Genomic DNA, 17,942 nt, shown 5'->3' with positions numbered 1-17,942 from the left:
CTTTTACCTGAGTCAGGGAACTGATACGACCAAATCAACTGAGTTTGAAGTGTTTCCTGTGTATCCGCTAACTCTATTCAGTGAACCGATACACCCGAATAATCCAAGTCTGTGGTGTTTCCTGTGAGTCTGATAACTTGAATTTGTGAACGGATACAACCAAATGATCTGATTGGTCTCTGTGATGTCTCCTGGAGAATGACAAGGAATCACAGTGACATCGAACGAGGCATTTTGGCGACTCCTCTATATGCTCACTAAAGAGCAATACCTTTACGAACCTTAATGTCACAAAATCGTAAGCAATCGTCACTGAAATTTATGTTCTCTACTTATGGCCTCTGAAAATATCCAAATGTTCGCCCCGATATTTTGGATGTATTTTATTTTGGACACGTCACACGTCAAATAACAAAGTAAACACTCCTCTGTCTGGAGTCCTCTCATTTTTCAGTCCATCGGCGGTGTGCGACATCAACCAAAGTCAAAACATCACTAACAGCCAGGTCAGAGGTCAACTGTTTGAGACTGCCAGGGCGAGGAGGCCATGTCACTGAGGATAGGATCCCTTGACTCTTTAGTTTGCGCCAAATTTTCAGCGCGGGGATTTGTTGTTTTTGGATCAAGTGGAACTGACACTGTTACCATGACCATATTGTCATTCCCACTGCGGCTTTCCTTATCGTGTTTGCTCACTAGTTTACTCACTATTTGGCAGGTCCAAGTCTGAGTCTCTGACATGCTTATTAGTTAATTCTGCTTCATTACTAGTTAATTATTTGGAAAGTCCAAGCCTCTGCTACACTAGTCAAAGGATACTGCTGAACTTTTGGTTTGTCATTTGGGAAGTTCAAGCCACGGTAACACTAGTCAATCAATTCTGTTAAACTTTTGACTTACTATTTGCCAGGTTCAAGCCACTGTAACACTAGTCAATCTACTCTGTTGAGCATTGTTAATCAGTCGATTCTGTTCAAATCATAGCCCGCTATTTGGAAATGGTCAATCTACTCTATTAAGCGTTCGCTCACTATTGCGTCGGTCCAAGTCACTACTTCTAGCCGATTCTGTTCAACTTTGGCGTCTCTATTCAGCAAGTTCACGCCACAATGCCACTAGTCAATGTACTCTGTTAAATAATATATGGAAAGTTCAAGTTGCCGCAGCACAAGTCAATCAATTCTATAAGTGCCTGTCTCACAATTTGGCAAGCCACCGCTCCCATCAATTCATTATCTGTTTCACTTTGGATCACTATTCGGCAACTCCAACCCGACTTATCACATTTGCGAACTTTTCCTTTTTTCTTGCCATTAGCATTATGTGTGCAAGAGACTGATGCAGTGATGCAACTTTTTAAACATATTTAGCTCAAAACAGCTTGTGAATTGTCCATGTGTGCGCGTGTGTAGGGCATATGGATTAGAAGGGGGTTGACGTTAATAATTACAGTCTTTAATCCTCTGGACACATGCACACATTCCTTTTAATTAACAATTTGGCGCTGAGGAGCTACACACTTGGCTTAATTATTTGAGGCTCACCTGGGAGGCGTAGAGATGACATCAGTTTTTCAAATCCCCCCCTGATGGCGGAACCAGCGGGGACGGAGTTTTCCTCTCGCATTTTTCCCGCCCCTGGCTGATCTCGTGTAATGCGGATTTAAGGTTGGTGCGCGGGATGACGGAGCCGATGTCAGCGACGCAGCTCGGCATAAAATGGATTACAAATTTAAAAAGGAAGGATGGCAGAGCTCAGAGCATTAAAGGCGTGAGCATCACGCTAAGGGCTTTAATGATTTAAGCTTGTTGGAATATTCAATCTTTTACGTTTGGGTGGAAAACAGGAAGGTTTTTTTGTGAAAGCCATGCGTAGGGACAACCAAATTCAAAACCTCTCCAAATATTGTAGCTGTGTTCATTCTGGTTAAAATGTTTTTTTTCATTCGCTCCTCCAGGAGTTTATATTTGAAAATTCAGCCCCTGAAGACAGTTTCACCTGGCATAAGGAAATTTGGTTGGCATGTTAATCATGAGCAGGCCCACAAAAAAGTCTCGAGAAGCCATGTCCAAAAAGGCACAAGAATTCTCCCATTTTATTTTGAAGTCACCATAAAAAATGTACACATTTCGAAAGTCCAGCTCCTGAAAGCTAGTTTCACTTGGCAACATATTTCGTAGGCATGTCTATCATGAGTAGACCCACAAAAAAGTCTATAGTCTATATGGCTCATTTTGGTGAAAATGTTCATTTGGCTTGGTAGTTAGTGCCCCTGGAATTTTCTGAAAATTCAGCCACCGAAGCCAGTTTCATTAGAAACATTGTTCAGCATGCCTATCATGCATGCGCAGACCCAGAAAAACCATCTCAAGAAGCCAGCCAGATCTGACATTTTGTTTTGGAGCTGGAATTATAGGTTCATTTCATGAATGATTCAATTTACATTTGGGTAGGCAGCACCCACAGTGGTTTCTGAAAATTCAGCCCCCAAAGCCAGTTTTACTTAGCAACATAAAATTTGTTCAGCATGTCTATCATGCGCAGACCCACACAAAAAATTCTCAAGAAGCAATGCTTCACAGAAAGTCTGCCTTTTAACTTTTTTTTTTTTTTTTTTTAAAGCAGCCATTTTAGAATCATTTTGGCCACTTTATGGGTCCTTCAAAGACAAACCAAGTGTAATTGGACAGATAGCATCAAACTGAAGGATTTGAGATTTTGTCATTGCACGTGAGCGGAGAATGGAAGCAAAATGTGATGAGGCGTGTTCATCTTGGTGAAAATTGGGTTTGGTTGTTTTTTTTTTCCTTCCAAAATTCAGCCCTTGAAACCAGTTTTTACTTACCCACATGAAATTTGGTATGCGTGTCTATCATAAGTATATCCACAAGAAAGTCTCAAGAAGCCATACATGAAGAGACACACCAAGTGTCTCATTTTATCTCAAAGTGAAAATTGAAATTGAATCCAATTTTGGGTCCAATGTCGCTCAAACAACAAGCAACATATTGGACACTGGCTTTGCGCCTTCTACATGCCTGCTGATTGTGATTGTGCTGTCTGCGTGTGTGTGTGTGTGCGCGAGTGATAGTCTGTTTCTAAATCAGATCTGCGTGATTCACCAGCTTGATGAGTCACCACAGCAGCATTGTATGCATGCACATGGTGTGTGTGCGTGTGTGTGCTCTTTGTGACTAATGTAGAAGGTGCTGATGTCATGCTTGTCCTCGCTGCTGAAGTCCTCATTTCCTGAACATTCATCATGAGTGCCACAGCACACACGTTTAAAATAAAGTGAATGTGACCAATATGACCATTGCAAGTCAACTTTGTGTGTGTGTTCAGTAAGCGACATGGGCGGACGTTTGGTCTTCAGATTTGTGGCTAAGGTGAACCGTGTGTGTGTGTGTGTGTGTGTGCGTCGTCTTGTCGGCCATCACTTCTGTCGACAGCTTTACGGCTGCTGAGCTAGCAGGAGGCTGCGAGGATGTTTGTTAGCGCGTCTCCTTACATGAGAAGCTTGCAAATGTGCGTACTTTGCGTGTGTGTGTGTGTGTGTGCGTGTGTTCATAACTTCTAAAGCCGAACAAAATTTGTTCAGGGACGCTGTCAACTTCCACAATGTTCCCATGGGAAATAATGATATCACCATCATGATAAATACTGTACAGGACGCATTCTAAGTCCTATTTTGGCATTGTTAACTGTTATGCAAGTGTAAGGGGTTGAACGACTTGAGTTTTTTTTTTTTTTTTTTTTTTGTCATACACTATATTGTACTTTTTTTGCGCCACAAACCGGATTCAAGTAAAGACGTACTGTGGTGCCTTGAGATGAACCAACTGTACCGTATGTGATCAACATAATTCTAAATGACTACAAAACGCAGAATCCAAGAAAGTACATCACACATGCACGAAGAAAGAGTGCAGGGAGGCGCGTGTTACCTCCTGCTTTCAGCAGCTTGTTAGGCCAGCAGAGTGTCTTCTGAATAATAGATGCTAAAGCCGGCTAGCATGTAACACACGCACGCACACGCACGCACGCCAAGGAAGGATTAAAAATCAAAAGACGCACCACATGGAAGACCACCACAGGGTTCTGACCTTGCACGTTTGCTGTGAGTGTACTTGTTAGCATACACACACACACCTGTCTCATCCTCTCACGTCAAGCGTGATCCCAGGCCGTCCTCGGGCCGTGGGGTCAGTGTCAACTTTGCGTCTGGTATGTACACACACACACACACACACAATGCACTGAGCTAACAGGATAATGACTGACCAATTAGGCGCAGGCTTGATCTGTCTGGATGTATCCAGTCATCGTAGCTCCTCCGGCGGCCATTACTCAGGAATGGACACACACACATCACAACAAAACGCAGATGCTGGTTCTGTGTGGCTGTGTTTGTTTGAAACAGTTTTGGGGAAAATTCAGCACCAGAAGCCAGTTTTACTTCGCAACATAAAATGTGGGCAACATATCTGTCATGAGTATATCTGCAAAAAAGTATCAAGAAGCCATTTTGGGGTCATTTTGGTGAAAATTGGTATTTGGTTTTGTTGTGACGTCTGGGGTCTTTTTTTTGAGAATTCAGCCACCCACAGCCAGTTTTACTTGGTTAGATACAGTACAGTCCATGAAGAAAAAAAAAATATTAACCACCTAGTTTCTTCAATTTCTTGTTCATTTTAATGCCTGGTACCACTAAAGGTATATTACTTGAATAATACAATGAACAGCTGAATCCAAAATACTTTGTCCTATTTGACATGCTTAAGCTTAATTGTCTTCTCAGTGATATTGGTTATGATCAAGGAAAGCATAAAAAATGGCTGATAATAACCCGTCAAATTTATGAGCTACTGTAGTTTTGTTGTGTTGTTATTATATTTGTCCCAACAAACGTGCCTTTAGTTGTATCAGGGCATTCAAAATGAAGAAAAAACCAAGGGTGATGTAATAATTTTTGCTATGACTATAAAATTTGGGAGGCATCTGTATCATGGGTAGAAGTCTAGCAGCCATGCTTGAAGAGACACAAGAAGTCTGCCATATTGATTTGAAATGGAAATTTCATGGCCAATGTGGCCATTTGTAGAGGGCTTTCAAATTTGTTGGGTTCAATAGTGCCTCAGCTGTTTGTTAAAAGCCAAAGCCAGTTGTACTTAGCAACATGACATTTTGTGGACATGTCTATCATGATTAGACCCACAAAAAAGTCTCAAGAACCCATGCTGGAAAATGGACAGAAAGTCAATGGTAGTGCCATTTTTGCGTCGGAGCAACAATTATAGTATCATTTTGGCATTGAAGCTTCAATTGTTATTTTCATGACTTTGACGACTGGCCTTTGTCAACGTGTATGAACGATGCTACACACAAGAGCAAGTGTTGTTTGTTTCCTTAACCGAAGCGCCACTCCTTTCGAATGGATGATCCTCACCACAATCATTGCAAACTGCATCGTGCTGGCACTGGAGCAGCACCTGCCCGACGGTGACAAGACGCCTCTATCCGAGCGCCTGGTAATGCACAAATACGGCGAAATGTGGGGTCTTTACGCTCTTTTTCACTTCCCGATTGTCTTCCCGACTTCCTCTTACCGCAGGAGGACACGGAGCCCTACTTCATCGCCATCTTCTGCTTCGAGTCAGGAATCAAGATCCTGGCGCTGGGCTTCGCGCTGCACAAGGGCTCGTACCTGCGCAACGGCTGGAACGTCATGGACTTTGTGGTCGTGCTCACTGGGTGAGTTGTTGCTTTCCTCAGTTCTTGTCTTTCTTGTGCAATTTCAAAGCAAATTGTTTTAATTCGTGGCAATATATGTTTTTCGTCATGTTTTTGCATCTAGAAAGTATCATACTTTGGATTGTTGGACCTCCCTGTTCCCCATTCTGTTTTCAGGGTCTATGTAGACTTAAGCCCAGATTTATTTGAAACCTAGTTAAATATTGTGCTAAAGTGATTGTTTTATTTTAGAATGCATATCTACTGATCTTCTGGATGATGCAAGAATGTGACATTTTAGTTGTGTGGTGGGACACCTTACCAGCGTTACCTTATGTGGTCAATAGAGGCAGTATAAAGCATGTCATATTTAGGGCCACGCTTACGTCAAATACATGTCCTCAGCCAGTGAGGACATGCAATAACTAACCAAGAGAACAACATAAGAGAGGACAGAAAAGGGCAGGACAGGATGTGGGAAAATGAACAAGGCAGTGCTATTGACGAGCGGTGCGGTGGGGTTCTTTTTTTAGTGTCTAAACACCTATAAGAACCTGTGAGTTAATATGTTAGCATAACCTGTGTTGTTGTTAGTGATCCCAGGACAAGTAATTAAAGCCTATAGTGTGTCTATTGAACTTATTGGTGAATGAACACCATATGACATGCGTTAGTGACCGGCGGAGCAGTGAAAGGGGTGGGGGGCGGAGTGTCGACCAGACTGGAAACCAGCACGGATGTTCCAGCACCCGGCCCGGCTCCTAGCCCACTATACCTGGTGCCAGTACCCCAGGGGACCCTGAATGAGATATGAGTCTGCCCAATGTGCGAAATATGTACAGTGTGAGTACTAAAAATGTGCAGTGTACGTGAAGTAAGAGGCTAGAAAAGGGGGAGGTGCTGATATCTACCATGAAATGGTAAATAAATGATAAATGGCCTGCACTTTATCTACACCATCACAGTGCCCAAAGCGCTTTACAAAGCCTCACATTCACCCACTCACACATACCTTCATACACCAGTGGGCGACTGCAGCCATGCAAGGCGCTGCTAGGGCCACTGGGAGCAAATTAGGGTTCGGTGTCTTGCCCAAGGACATGTCGACATGGGGACAGTCGTAGCCGGGATTTGGACTAGCTACCGCTCAGTCACTGGACGACTTGTTCTACCTACTGAGCCACAGCCGCCCACAACACTCACAACACTTTACATTCACACTTTATCTCTGCTGAGCGGGGTGTTGATCACAATTGTGTCTCTATGTTAGCAGCTAGTGAGCTAAGCTAAGCCAGCGAGCTTGAAAGGCTTTAACGTGCTCCAAAGCGAGTCTTACACACTGTCGTCATAGGCTGTTTCGTACTCCTGCAAGACCCATTCCACACATCCACCATCCACACACAGATCTAATTGTGAATATTACTCCACGGCGGACTAATATGGAGCCTGAGGTTCAGCCTGTACGCTCGGGACCTGTAAATCAAAGTCTGCTGTGTGTAAATCGAATGCGTTATTTTCCAGTGTCAATAAAATCGATTGATTACCTTTTAAAACAATGTAAATCAATATATTTTCGACCGGAAGACTAACTTGCCGGGCACAGATCGCTGGAGCCAGATCTAAGGAATATAAATCGATACGTCGATGGAATAAATAAATCGTTACACCTCGAATCATTTGATATGTCTCTATTTGAGAGTGTCAATGAAAATGGAGACATGGAAAATGTCTAAAATCTAAATCTAAATTCCAAAAAGATTGAAAATAAAAAAATATATATTGCAGACTTAAAAATACAGATTTTTATCAGGTATGAAAATTCTAATTCTGGACGTTTTCAACAAAAATCTCATTGTTTGAAACAAGTGCTACCGTATGGTCGTATGATGCGATGTGGCATCAAAGAACCACTGTGAGGCCATCTGGTCAGATTTGAATTTGCCCTTTTATAGTGCACTCATTCAAAGTCATTCAAAATTACAATATGGAACATTAATTGGAATACAATCAAAGTACTTTTCAAATTCAGTTTGAAAAAAAATTCAACTAAAAGTAAGTCATGTATACAGTGTCCCCCCCCAAAAATGTACTCACTGTATAATTATTTTTTCAGAAGGAATAAATGACATTGTTTTCTTAAATTTAATGGTCTGTTCATGTTTAATTTACAGGTGGTATGAAATGTGTCCAGGTTGTAATTACATTCAATTCTAATGTTCTAATGTATCCCTGAATCTATTTTCCAGACCACTAAGTAAGGGGTTGGGCGTGCTGGAGCCGATCCCAGCTATCTTCGGGCGAGGGGGCGTGGTACACCCTGAACTGGTCACCAGCCAATCGCAGGGCACATATAAACAAACAACCATTTGCAATCACATTCACACCTACGGGCAATTTAGAGTCTTCAATAAACCTAGCATGCGTGTTTTTGGGACGTGGGAGGAAACCGGAGTTTCCCCGGAGAAAACCCACGCAGGCACGGGGAGAACATGCAAACTCCACACAGGCGAGGCCGGATTTGAACCCGGGTCCTCAGAACTGTGAGGCAGATGTGCTAACCAGTCGGTCACCATGGCATGTTGTAATGTATTATCAGTATAATTTTATGTATTTTTCATACATTTTTTGCAGATTTTTAAATTGCTGTTTACTGGCATCTTTACTCTGCTGTGTGTGTGTGTGTGTTTTTGTCGCGTGATCTAAATATGGCGGCCCAGGAGAGAAGGGGGAGGGTGATGGTGGATGGCAACAAGATATAGTGTTTGTCAGGGAGAGCAAAACACACACACAGCAGCGGTCCTGCTTTGACACGGAGTAGCACGCACCTCTAATGAGAACCCGGCGTACGTGCACACATGCGCACGTCCCCTCAGCGGCATGATCTGAGCATCGCTGCGGGGAGCATCCGCCGGGCCAAAGTGAAATGTCACCTTAGTGAGTGGACATGGGGGCGGGGGCGCGGCCACTGTCGTTATGGCAACGGCTCAGAAAAGTGCTCATTTGGCGAGTCGTAACGGCAAATAAAATACTATGGTAAAATGCTAAGCTAAACGCATCTTTAAAAGCAACATTTTCTCGGACAACTCTGTCTTTGAAGGATCCCAGAAAATGTAGTGGTTAATGTCAGGTCACCAAACAGCCGCAATGCTCTGCCTCCATGCCATGACAAAAATGTATCGCCATCTGTCAGTGTAGTCCACATCATTAACATTTTGTCACAATTGGCCAAAAATCTTTTTTTCAAAGGACACCTGTAAATGGCCAAAACGACCATGTAATGGCCTCTTCATACCAAAATGGCAGACTCCTCGGACATGGATTCTTTTGTGCTTTAACTCATGTTGTTCAGTCATGCTCGCCATTACTGGCACCCGTGAAGTTTAAGTACTAAATGTGGAATATCTCCTAAAGATTAGGAATCCAGTGAAACATTTTCTTTTAGAGAAATCTCTATAGAGAACAATATTTTATGGACAGATGAAACAAAAATAGAGCTTTGCACACAAACAGTATGTTTACAGACGGCGCAATGAAGCCTTTAAGGAAAAGAACATCCTGCTAACAGTCAAGCATGGTGGAGGATCCGTAATGCTGTGGGGCTGCTTCACTACATCTGGTACTGGAGGCCTTTACAGTATCACAGGTATCATGAAATAAGAAAATTACCTATAGATTTTACAGTGAAATGTCTTATCCGGTGTAAGAAAATTTGGTTTGAGGCGAAGATCGTGGGTCCTCAAGCAAGACAAAGACCACACAGGAATGGTTGAAAATGAAAAAAATGGACTGTTTTAAAACGGCCAGCAATGTGTCCTGATCTCAATCCAATTGAAAATCTGAAATCTGCCATTGGGGAAAAGAACCTCGCCAAATGGTCAAGAGCTTAAACAAATTGCAAAGGAAGAGTTTGAGTAATGTGCCAATACCAAGTGCGAAAAGCTTACGGATAGATACAAAAAAGGTTTGACTGCTAAAGGGTGTGCAACCCGAATGCTAAGGAGGAGTGCCAATATTGCTGCACGTGCTGTTTTCTGGTTTTTGCTTTGAAATTACAATGTCTTAAGTTGAAGGAAAAAAAAAAAAAAAAAACTATTTTCTTAGTTGAATGACTTTGGACTTCCAATTAAAAGATCCTGATGATATAAGTTTGCTACATTTCTATTTACTTCTGAAGTTATACAAATTATACAAAAAATGAAGGGATGCCAATAATGGCGAGCACGACTGTACATGCCTACCAAATTTCATGTCGCTAAGTGAAACTGGCTTGGGGGGGGGATGAATTTTCCAAAAAAACATTCCAGAGGGCACCAGCGCACCAAATGTACATTTTCACTAATGACCCTGAAATCTTTGCTTCAAACCAAAATGTCAGACTTCCTGTGCCTTTTCTGGCATGGCTTCTTGAGACTTTGATGTGGGTCTACTCGAGATAGACATGTCTACCAGATTCCAGCCTTTTGGGTAACACCGACTTTGGGAGCTGAATAACACAAGAAGGAAGCAATTTCAAGATGGCATTCGCAGTGCCGCGAACAGGGCTGGACAAACAGTGTAAATAACACAGAGAGGAAGAGGAGGGTGAGGAAGAGGTGGGAGGTAGAGTGCACGTGACACTGTCTCTGTTTCCTCCTCCCCCCCCCCCCCCCCCCCGAGCTCCACAGAACGGATGGAAGGAGGGAGGAGCAGTAGGAGGTAGTGAGAGTGATGTATGGCGAGCCAGAGAGCATCTGAGGAAGGAGGCAAGGCAAAGATGGAGATGGAATAAAGGGGGAAGGGAGTGTGTGTGAGTGCGTGCACGCGCGCATTTCCAAGCGAGTGCTGCAGTAACCTGTTTTTCCCCGCTCCTCATGATCAATCACCCAGCAGCGAAGCCAGCCTGACACACACTGCTGTTATCTTATGCCCTTCCCTCTGACACACAAACACACACAAACACACGCTTCAAAGGGATGCGCACAATTACTATGCATGGCCTATATGGCCAATTTATGGACATTCAGTCTTCATGTTTATTCATATGCAATGTTTCAGCTCGGGCACGTTTTTATGATTCATCCTTCGGTGTGTGTGTGTGTGTGTGAGTTATGTTTTTTTTTTTTTCAAATCTTTGTGTGCTCCAATTAAAAAAACTTTCACCGACCGGTAGGGTGCTGGTGAACCCAAAAGGGACGTCCCGGGGTAAAAGTTGTCCTTAGGGTTTGATTTCTTTTTCATTGTGACCCATTAATGGAGCTCAACCGTCCCATTTTGAAAATTCAGACCCTGAGGCCAGTTTAACTTCGCAACATGAAAATTGGGAAGGGATGTCCACCGTGAGTAGACTCACGGAAAATTCTGAAGAAGCCATACAAGATAAGAAACGAGAGCTCTGCCATTTTGGTTTGAAGTGGCCATCTTCGAGTCATTTCGTCCAAATATAAAAAAAAAAAATATTTTGAAAAATTCGGCCGTAGAAGCCACTTTCACTTTGCAACATGGAATTTGGTAGGCATGTCAATCATGAGTAGACCTGCAAAAAAAATGTCAAAAAGCCATGGCCCAAAAAACACAGGAAGTCTGCCATTTTGGTTCAAAGGTGCCATCTTTGGGTCATTTTGGCCATTGGAAGTTTTACTTAAAAACATGAAATTTGGTAGGTAGGTTTATCATGAGTGGACTCGCAACGTAGTTTCAAGAGGCCATGTCCATTTCACCTTCTTATGGCACTAAATCATCCCAATATCATTCATATCTAGACTAAATTGTGAGTTAAAGTGATTTTTCTTTTGTTTGGAATCTTCTCTCTGGAAATGACACATCACGACATAAGACTTTTGTGTACAATTGTATTAACAATTTTCATTTACATTGTTTTGATCCTGTCAACCTCAGAGTATAATCTAGAGCAGTGTATTGCAAAAAAGTACAAATAATGTTGGACGTGGAATTGTTTTGAACATTTTCTGCAGTATCAGCTAAAGGATACACAAAACAAATTCAATTCCTAAAACGCTACTGAATTTGGCCGGGCTATGAATCAATTTCCAAGCAGACAGACTATTTGTAACAGGACAAGATGTCCCCCGTTAAATCAAGCCGTATACACGCAGAAGGGGTTACCGCGGCTAAAGTAGCCGGGACATGACATCCAGCAAAAAATGAGGTCAGAGAGGAGGAGGAGAGAGCGTGAGTACCTGGCTGAAAATTGTCCCTTTGCCATCACTTCAATTAGCTTTATTGCTCTGCAGTCATTTACGGGCATGTTTCTCTCTCATAGACCTTCTTCTGTGCCGTCCAACGCCATCAGCTAAAAGGTTGCAGCTCGCGCAAAACTTCCGACATCCCAGCTCATCCATTTTTAGGCGAATATTTTTTTTGAAATTTTGCAGGTGTGTTCATCCTAGTGAACTTTTACATTTGGGCAGGATGGCGGGTGTGACCACCAAGATTGGCTTGGTCTCACACCCAGGTATTTATGGGGGAAATTCAGCCCCCGAAGCCAGTTTTACTTGGCAATATAAACATTTTTATGACTAGCCTCACATAAAAGTCTGAAGAAGCCAAGCCCAAAAAGACAGGAACTCTGCCATTTTGGCCAATCCCTGAAATGATCATCAAATTTTAACGGCATACTCCGCCCCACATAGATGGAACAGACAAAAAAAAGTCTTGCAAATTATCCTTGCCCATCTATCTTAGGTTACAGGCTTATGATTTGAAGCTCCTTTGAGGGAATTCCCTAGTCTGCTTTCGTCAAATTACGAGCCCCGGAATTCACTCCCCAGTGGCTGCCTCGAAACGAAATGGTTGACTTCCTCTTCAATTTTGGGCATGGCCCCTTGAAACTTTTTGTGCGTCATGTTAGAATGGACATGTGCACCCAAGTTTGTGGTTATCGGTTAAACTTTGGGCAAATTCCCTAGTTGGAGTTAATCGAAGTACCAGTCCTGGAATTCGCTTCAAACCAGAATGCCTTATTTCCTGTTGAAATTCAGGCATGGCACACAAGGTGAAGCTTTTTGGACTCAGATGGCACATCACTTTGTATTTACCCTAAAAGTGATGGTATACACTCTTCCCACCACGTCTTGATTGGAGGGTTCAAGAGCAAAGTAGGAGAGGGTTCGACGACAGGATGGGATGGGAGATGGCGGGAGGGCGCTGGGGTCCATCAGCTGCACGTTAGCACTCGGCTGAGCTCAGCAATAATGGCCGAGTGAGAAAATGAAGAGGATGGAGAATGCGGTCGAGAGCGGCAGAGTGCTTCCGCCCCGTGAAAGCTTCATGAAGGAAAGCCTGACACTCCCAAGCCCTCCGTTCAACTTATGACCTTCCCCCCAGTCCCACACAGGCGGTAGGTTCTTCCAATCAGGAGAGAAATCGGGGTGCACAACCTTGTCAGGTGGGACAGTTTGGGTGTTTGGTGTGAGTAAATGTCGTGGAAATTAACCGCCTGCGGATCATGGCCCATGGTCAACTTTGTCCACTTTGTTCTGAGTAACTGTAAACAAATTTGTTTTTGTAAACTCTTGTATGTTTGGCATCATGAGGCACTTACATGTTTAGTATAAATGTGTCCCATACAGTATATACAGCTTTTTTTCTGTTCAGTATATACAAACTTTTTGTATAATGAGTCTTTCACATCTCTGTGAAGATATTTTGGCCCACTCTTCCTTGCAGAATTGTTTGAATTCAGATTGAGGGTTTTCGAGCATGAATGGCCTTTTAAAGGTCATGCCACTGCATTTCAATCAGATTCAAGTCTGGACTTTGACTGGGCCACTCCAAAACTATCTTTTTTCTTTGAAACCATTCAGAAGTTGACTTGCTGGTGTGTTTTGGGTCGTTATCCTGCTGCAGAACCCAAGTACACTTCAGCTTGAGGTGACAAACTGATAGCTGAACATTCTCCTTCAGGATTTTATGTTAAAGAGAAGAATCCATGGTTTCATTAATCACAGCAAGTTGTCCAGCTCCTGAAGGAGCAAAGCAGCCCAAGACCGTCACACTACCACCACCATGTTTGACTGTTGGTATGATGTTATTTTTCTAAAATGCTGTGCTACATTTACGCCAGATGTAACGAGACACACACCTTCCAAAAAGCTCAACTTTTATCTCGTCAATCCATATAATATTCTCCCAGAAGTCTTAGGAATCATTGAGTTTTTTTTTTTTTTTTTGCAAAAGTAAGACGAGCCTTTGTTTGTTTTGGTCAGAAGTGGTTTTCGCCTTGGAACTCTGCCATGGGTGCCATTTTTGCCCAATCTCTTCCTTATTGTTGTGCCATGAACACTGACCTTAACTGAGGCAAGGGAAGCCTGCAGTTATTTAGTAGTTGTCCCTAGTTCCTTTGTGGCCTCCTGAATGAGTCATTGTTGTTCTCTTGAGGTAATATTTACAGGCCGTCCACTCCTGGGAAGGTTCACCACTGTTCCATGTTTTCTCCATGTGAGGATAATGGCTCTCCCCATGGTTTGCTGGAATCCTAAATCTTTAGAAATGTCTTTTGTAACCCTTTCCTGATTGATAGATGTCAATTACTTTATTTGTTGACTGTTCTGGAATTTCTTTGCGTCATGTCTTTTGTCTGACTTGATTTTGTCGGGACAGATTCAGTTTAAGTGATTTCTTGCTTGAACAGGTCTGGAGGTAATCAGGCTTGGGTGTGATCAGTGAAAATTAACCAGAAATTGTGATTAGCCACAATTAATTCATGATTTAACAAGGGGGATAATTACTTTTTCAAACATGGCCAGGTAACTTTGAATAGTTTTTTTTCTTTAATAAATGAAATCATTTAAAAACAGCATTTTAAGTTCACTTTGCTTATATTTGATATTTAGATTTGCTGATCGTCAACATTTAAGTGCGGAAACTATGCAAAAATATAAGAATTTGAGAAGGGGGGGGGGGCAATACAACACTGTTATAAGAACATACAACATAAATTAATGTAAATTAAATGTGAAATAAATAAATTAATAACATATTTTAAATAGATACAATAAATAAAAAAAATAAATTCTGCACTCGCGATAAATAAAATCTTTTTGTAGAATTCGTAAGGCCCGTAATGCTAAAAAACCTACTGTATGTTGTTGACCCTTTGTGTGTTTTTGCTGAAATATGCATGAGGCTAATTCGTGTACCGTGTTAGTGTGCAACGTCGCCATCGTGTGTGTGTGTGTGTGTGTGTGTGTGTGTGTGTGTTTATTATGGGGGTGGTGGTGGGCCTCAGTTGAAGCCACTGAAGGGACAGAAGTTCACACTGCGATCACACATGGCACTGCCACAATGTTTTCATTATACACACACAGTCTCTCTCTCTCACACACACACAAGCTGATGCATCTGACCTGTGTGTGTTCATGGAAGACACACGACACACTGAAAATGTGTGTGTGTGTGTGTGTGTGTATGTGCGCGAGACCAGGGATGGCATGGGGGAGGCAGTGGGGGAGATCTCGGTGGAGGACAGCCACTGAAAAAAAGCAATCGCTCGGGGACCCCACTTCCTGTTGCCGTAGCAATGACGAGATTGTGTCAATGAGCCACGTTGCCGTGGTAACTCTTCTGAATGAGAGCAGGCCGGTAACCGTGGAGACTCGGGGAGCAGAGAGAGGACTCAGTGGTTGCTTTGTCAATGGAGACAGGAAGCGGGCACAAACCCGACCAAAGGAAGCCCGCCGATGTTGACACCTGCATTATTGTCATCTGAGTTGTATGGCATTGATTACGAGACCCTGTAAAGTGTTTAATCTTTGAGGTACAACTCCAAGTTCTGGTTCAAGTCTAATTCTAGGCCGAAAGCACATCTCCCGTCCAAGCCATGTCTCGTTTTTTAAATTTCAGGTCCTAGTCTAGTTTGGACTTGAACATTTAAGGGACATGTCTGAGTCCAGTGTCTTATGGTTCCGAGTCCAATCAAGTTTTTGAGGGCCAAATCCACTCCTTGTCCTCAAGCTTCAGGTCTAAGTCCTGTTCCTGTTTTTGAAAGACAAGACCAAGCTAAAACTTGAATATTTTGGGCACATTTCTGAGTCTCATGTCTTAAGGCTGAAGTCCAAATCCCGTGTCTTACAGCACAGGTCCTGGTCTGGTGTCCTTGAGGTACAGTCCCAAACTCCGATTGAAATGACAAATACATTTAATTTTACAACTACTGACCTCTTCTACTGAGATACAGTGGTATATATTTTTCAATTTTTCCTATAAGTTAAAAAAACAATTTTGTTTAGACCATAATTTGATACACTGTCGCCGCTATGTTTAGCGTGCGCCAAGAATTCTGGGAATGATGACGTAGAATGGCTTTTGTAAAATTGTTACGTTGCTGCTCTCAGCGAAGCTAAGCTAGCCACTTGCGAACAACTTTTATCGTCAGTGAAGAGTTAAAAAAAAAAGCCGTACTGCGCCGCTTTGGGATGCAATTTCCAATCAGGACAGAATGCAAAAAAAGGAAGTAAGCATTCATAGCTTTCCCAAAAAGATCAAATTGAGGAAACGGTGGGAGGATGTGGCCGCAAGGGTTGAGCTGCCGAAAGAGCCGCGGTTGTTTGAAGCCTTTGCTCGCCCCCCCAGCTCATGAGAGAGCTCACCGGTGTGTCTGGGTATAAACAACGACTTAAATCCAATGCAGTGGCGACTATCTTTCCTCACAAAGGAGCATAAATGGCCGCGTGTGACGAGCAAAAACCGTGCGAAAAGACGCGAAAGACAGGAGGCGCTGGCCGCTTAACTTGATCAGGTCGCTTTAGCAGCAGCAGCAGCTGTTGTAAACAAACCATCGCCACCCGACACTGAGTTAGCAGTGAAAAATAGTAAAATAGGTATGCATGTAACTTTACTCTTTACATTTACGGGCAAAACGAACAAGTACCATGAGCAGCGGCAGAAATGAAACGCAGCTCTTTACAACAGATACTCTCTTTCTCCGTCGGCATTGGCAAGCAGTAGCGACAAATACGCCACTGAAAATGACCAACCGGAGTTTCTTCCCACCTGTCGTCTTCATCCTCATTTCTTGTGTCTTCCTCACTCTCCTCATTTCCCTGATCACACTCCGGCTCGAAGTGAAATGGCTGAGCAGCGTCCATCGCTGCCAGGGCCTGCTACTGTGGCTACTGCTAAAAACTCAGGGCGTTGGGCGCATCCCCATTTGACGTGACTACCCAGAATGCACTGCGACGAAAGAACAATGGCGGCCTATGTCGAAATTACGATTTGTAAAAATATATGAATCTGGAAATGATTATCGAAAGTTTTAGCTTATTGTTGTTACTCAAGTTGAAAGAGATGTCATTGCAATCGGAGTTCACTTTAAAGGGAAAAATCTGAACTTTGACATTTGAGGGACATGTCTGAATCATGCCGAGGTCCTACATATTCCTGGCCATTTCTTTGGGAAATGAGACCAAGTCGAGACTACAACATTGTCGGGACATGTCTGAGTCTTGTGACTTGCACCTCAGGTCCAGGTCCAGGTCCAGTGTCTTGGAGGAACAAGCCTAATCCTGTTTCTTTGATGGATGAGTCCAGTCCAAGTCCTGAAGCACTGAGTTCTAGTCCAAGTCAAGTCCTGTGGATTCCTCCTCAGGTCCAAGTCCTTGTAAGCCATAAGGTCTATTGGAGACAAAGACCAAGTCAAGATTTTTGAGGGACATGTCCGAGTCCTTTATCTTTAAGATCAAGTCCAATTCCAATCCAGTTTTTGAGGGACAAATCCAGTCCTTGTCTTCAAGCGCATGTACAGGTCCGGTCCTCTGTTCTAAATCTAAGATCCAAGTTAGATTTTAATACTTTCAGTGAAAAGCCCAAGTCCTGTTTCTAAAAACGAGTCCTGGTTAAGTCTTGAATAGATTGATCATGGCTAGTTTTATGTCTTAAACCTTGAGTCCAAGTCCAGTGTCTGTAAGGAACAAATCAAGTCCTGTCTGTCTCTTAAAGTTCAACTCCTGGTACATTTTTTTGATGGACTTGGGGTAGCTGTGGCTAGTTTATGTCTTGAATCTCATGTCCAAGTCCAGTCCTATGTCTTTAGAGGGCCAAGTCACATGTTTGCCTTTTAGAGAAACCTCCAAGAGGTGGCTCAAAAGCTAAATTGAAGTCCTCACGTTTTGGACTGGTGACGTGTTCATGCAGAAACCCCATTAATGGAAATGTTATGAAGCTAATGGTAGCACAGCGGCCACAGATGAATGGTGGCAATTTGTGTGTGTGCG

At 42.9% G+C, this 17,942-nt stretch overlaps 1 protein-coding gene across 13 annotated transcripts in view; it reads left to right on the top strand.

Moving 5' to 3' along the window:
- Positions 1–17,942, top strand: part of cacna1ab (calcium channel, voltage-dependent, P/Q type, alpha 1A subunit, b) — a 141,512-nt gene that overhangs the window by 28,372 nt on the left and 95,198 nt on the right. For 5 of the 13 annotated variants that reach the window (XM_061770670.1, XM_061770666.1, XM_061770669.1 and 2 more), the window contains exons 1-2: positions 5,350–5,531; positions 5,615–5,754. In XM_061770670.1, the coding sequence (XP_061626654.1) occupies positions 5,376–5,531; positions 5,615–5,754 (296 nt within the window). In that variant the 5' untranslated portion in view covers positions 5,350–5,375. Of the gene's footprint in view, positions 1–5,299; positions 5,532–5,614; positions 5,755–17,942 lie in introns of those variants that run through there. The other 8 variants (XM_061770671.1, XM_061770667.1, XM_061770672.1 and 5 more) reach the window with 5 other exon arrangements.

Source organism: Phyllopteryx taeniolatus, chromosome 4, assembly GCF_024500385.1.
Source record: "Phyllopteryx taeniolatus isolate TA_2022b chromosome 4, UOR_Ptae_1.2, whole genome shotgun sequence".
Lineage (NCBI taxonomy): Eukaryota > Metazoa > Chordata > Actinopteri > Syngnathiformes > Syngnathidae > Phyllopteryx > Phyllopteryx taeniolatus.
The sequence above is the reverse complement of the archived record's forward strand: the minus strand, read 5'-3'. Positions and strand labels throughout refer to the sequence as shown.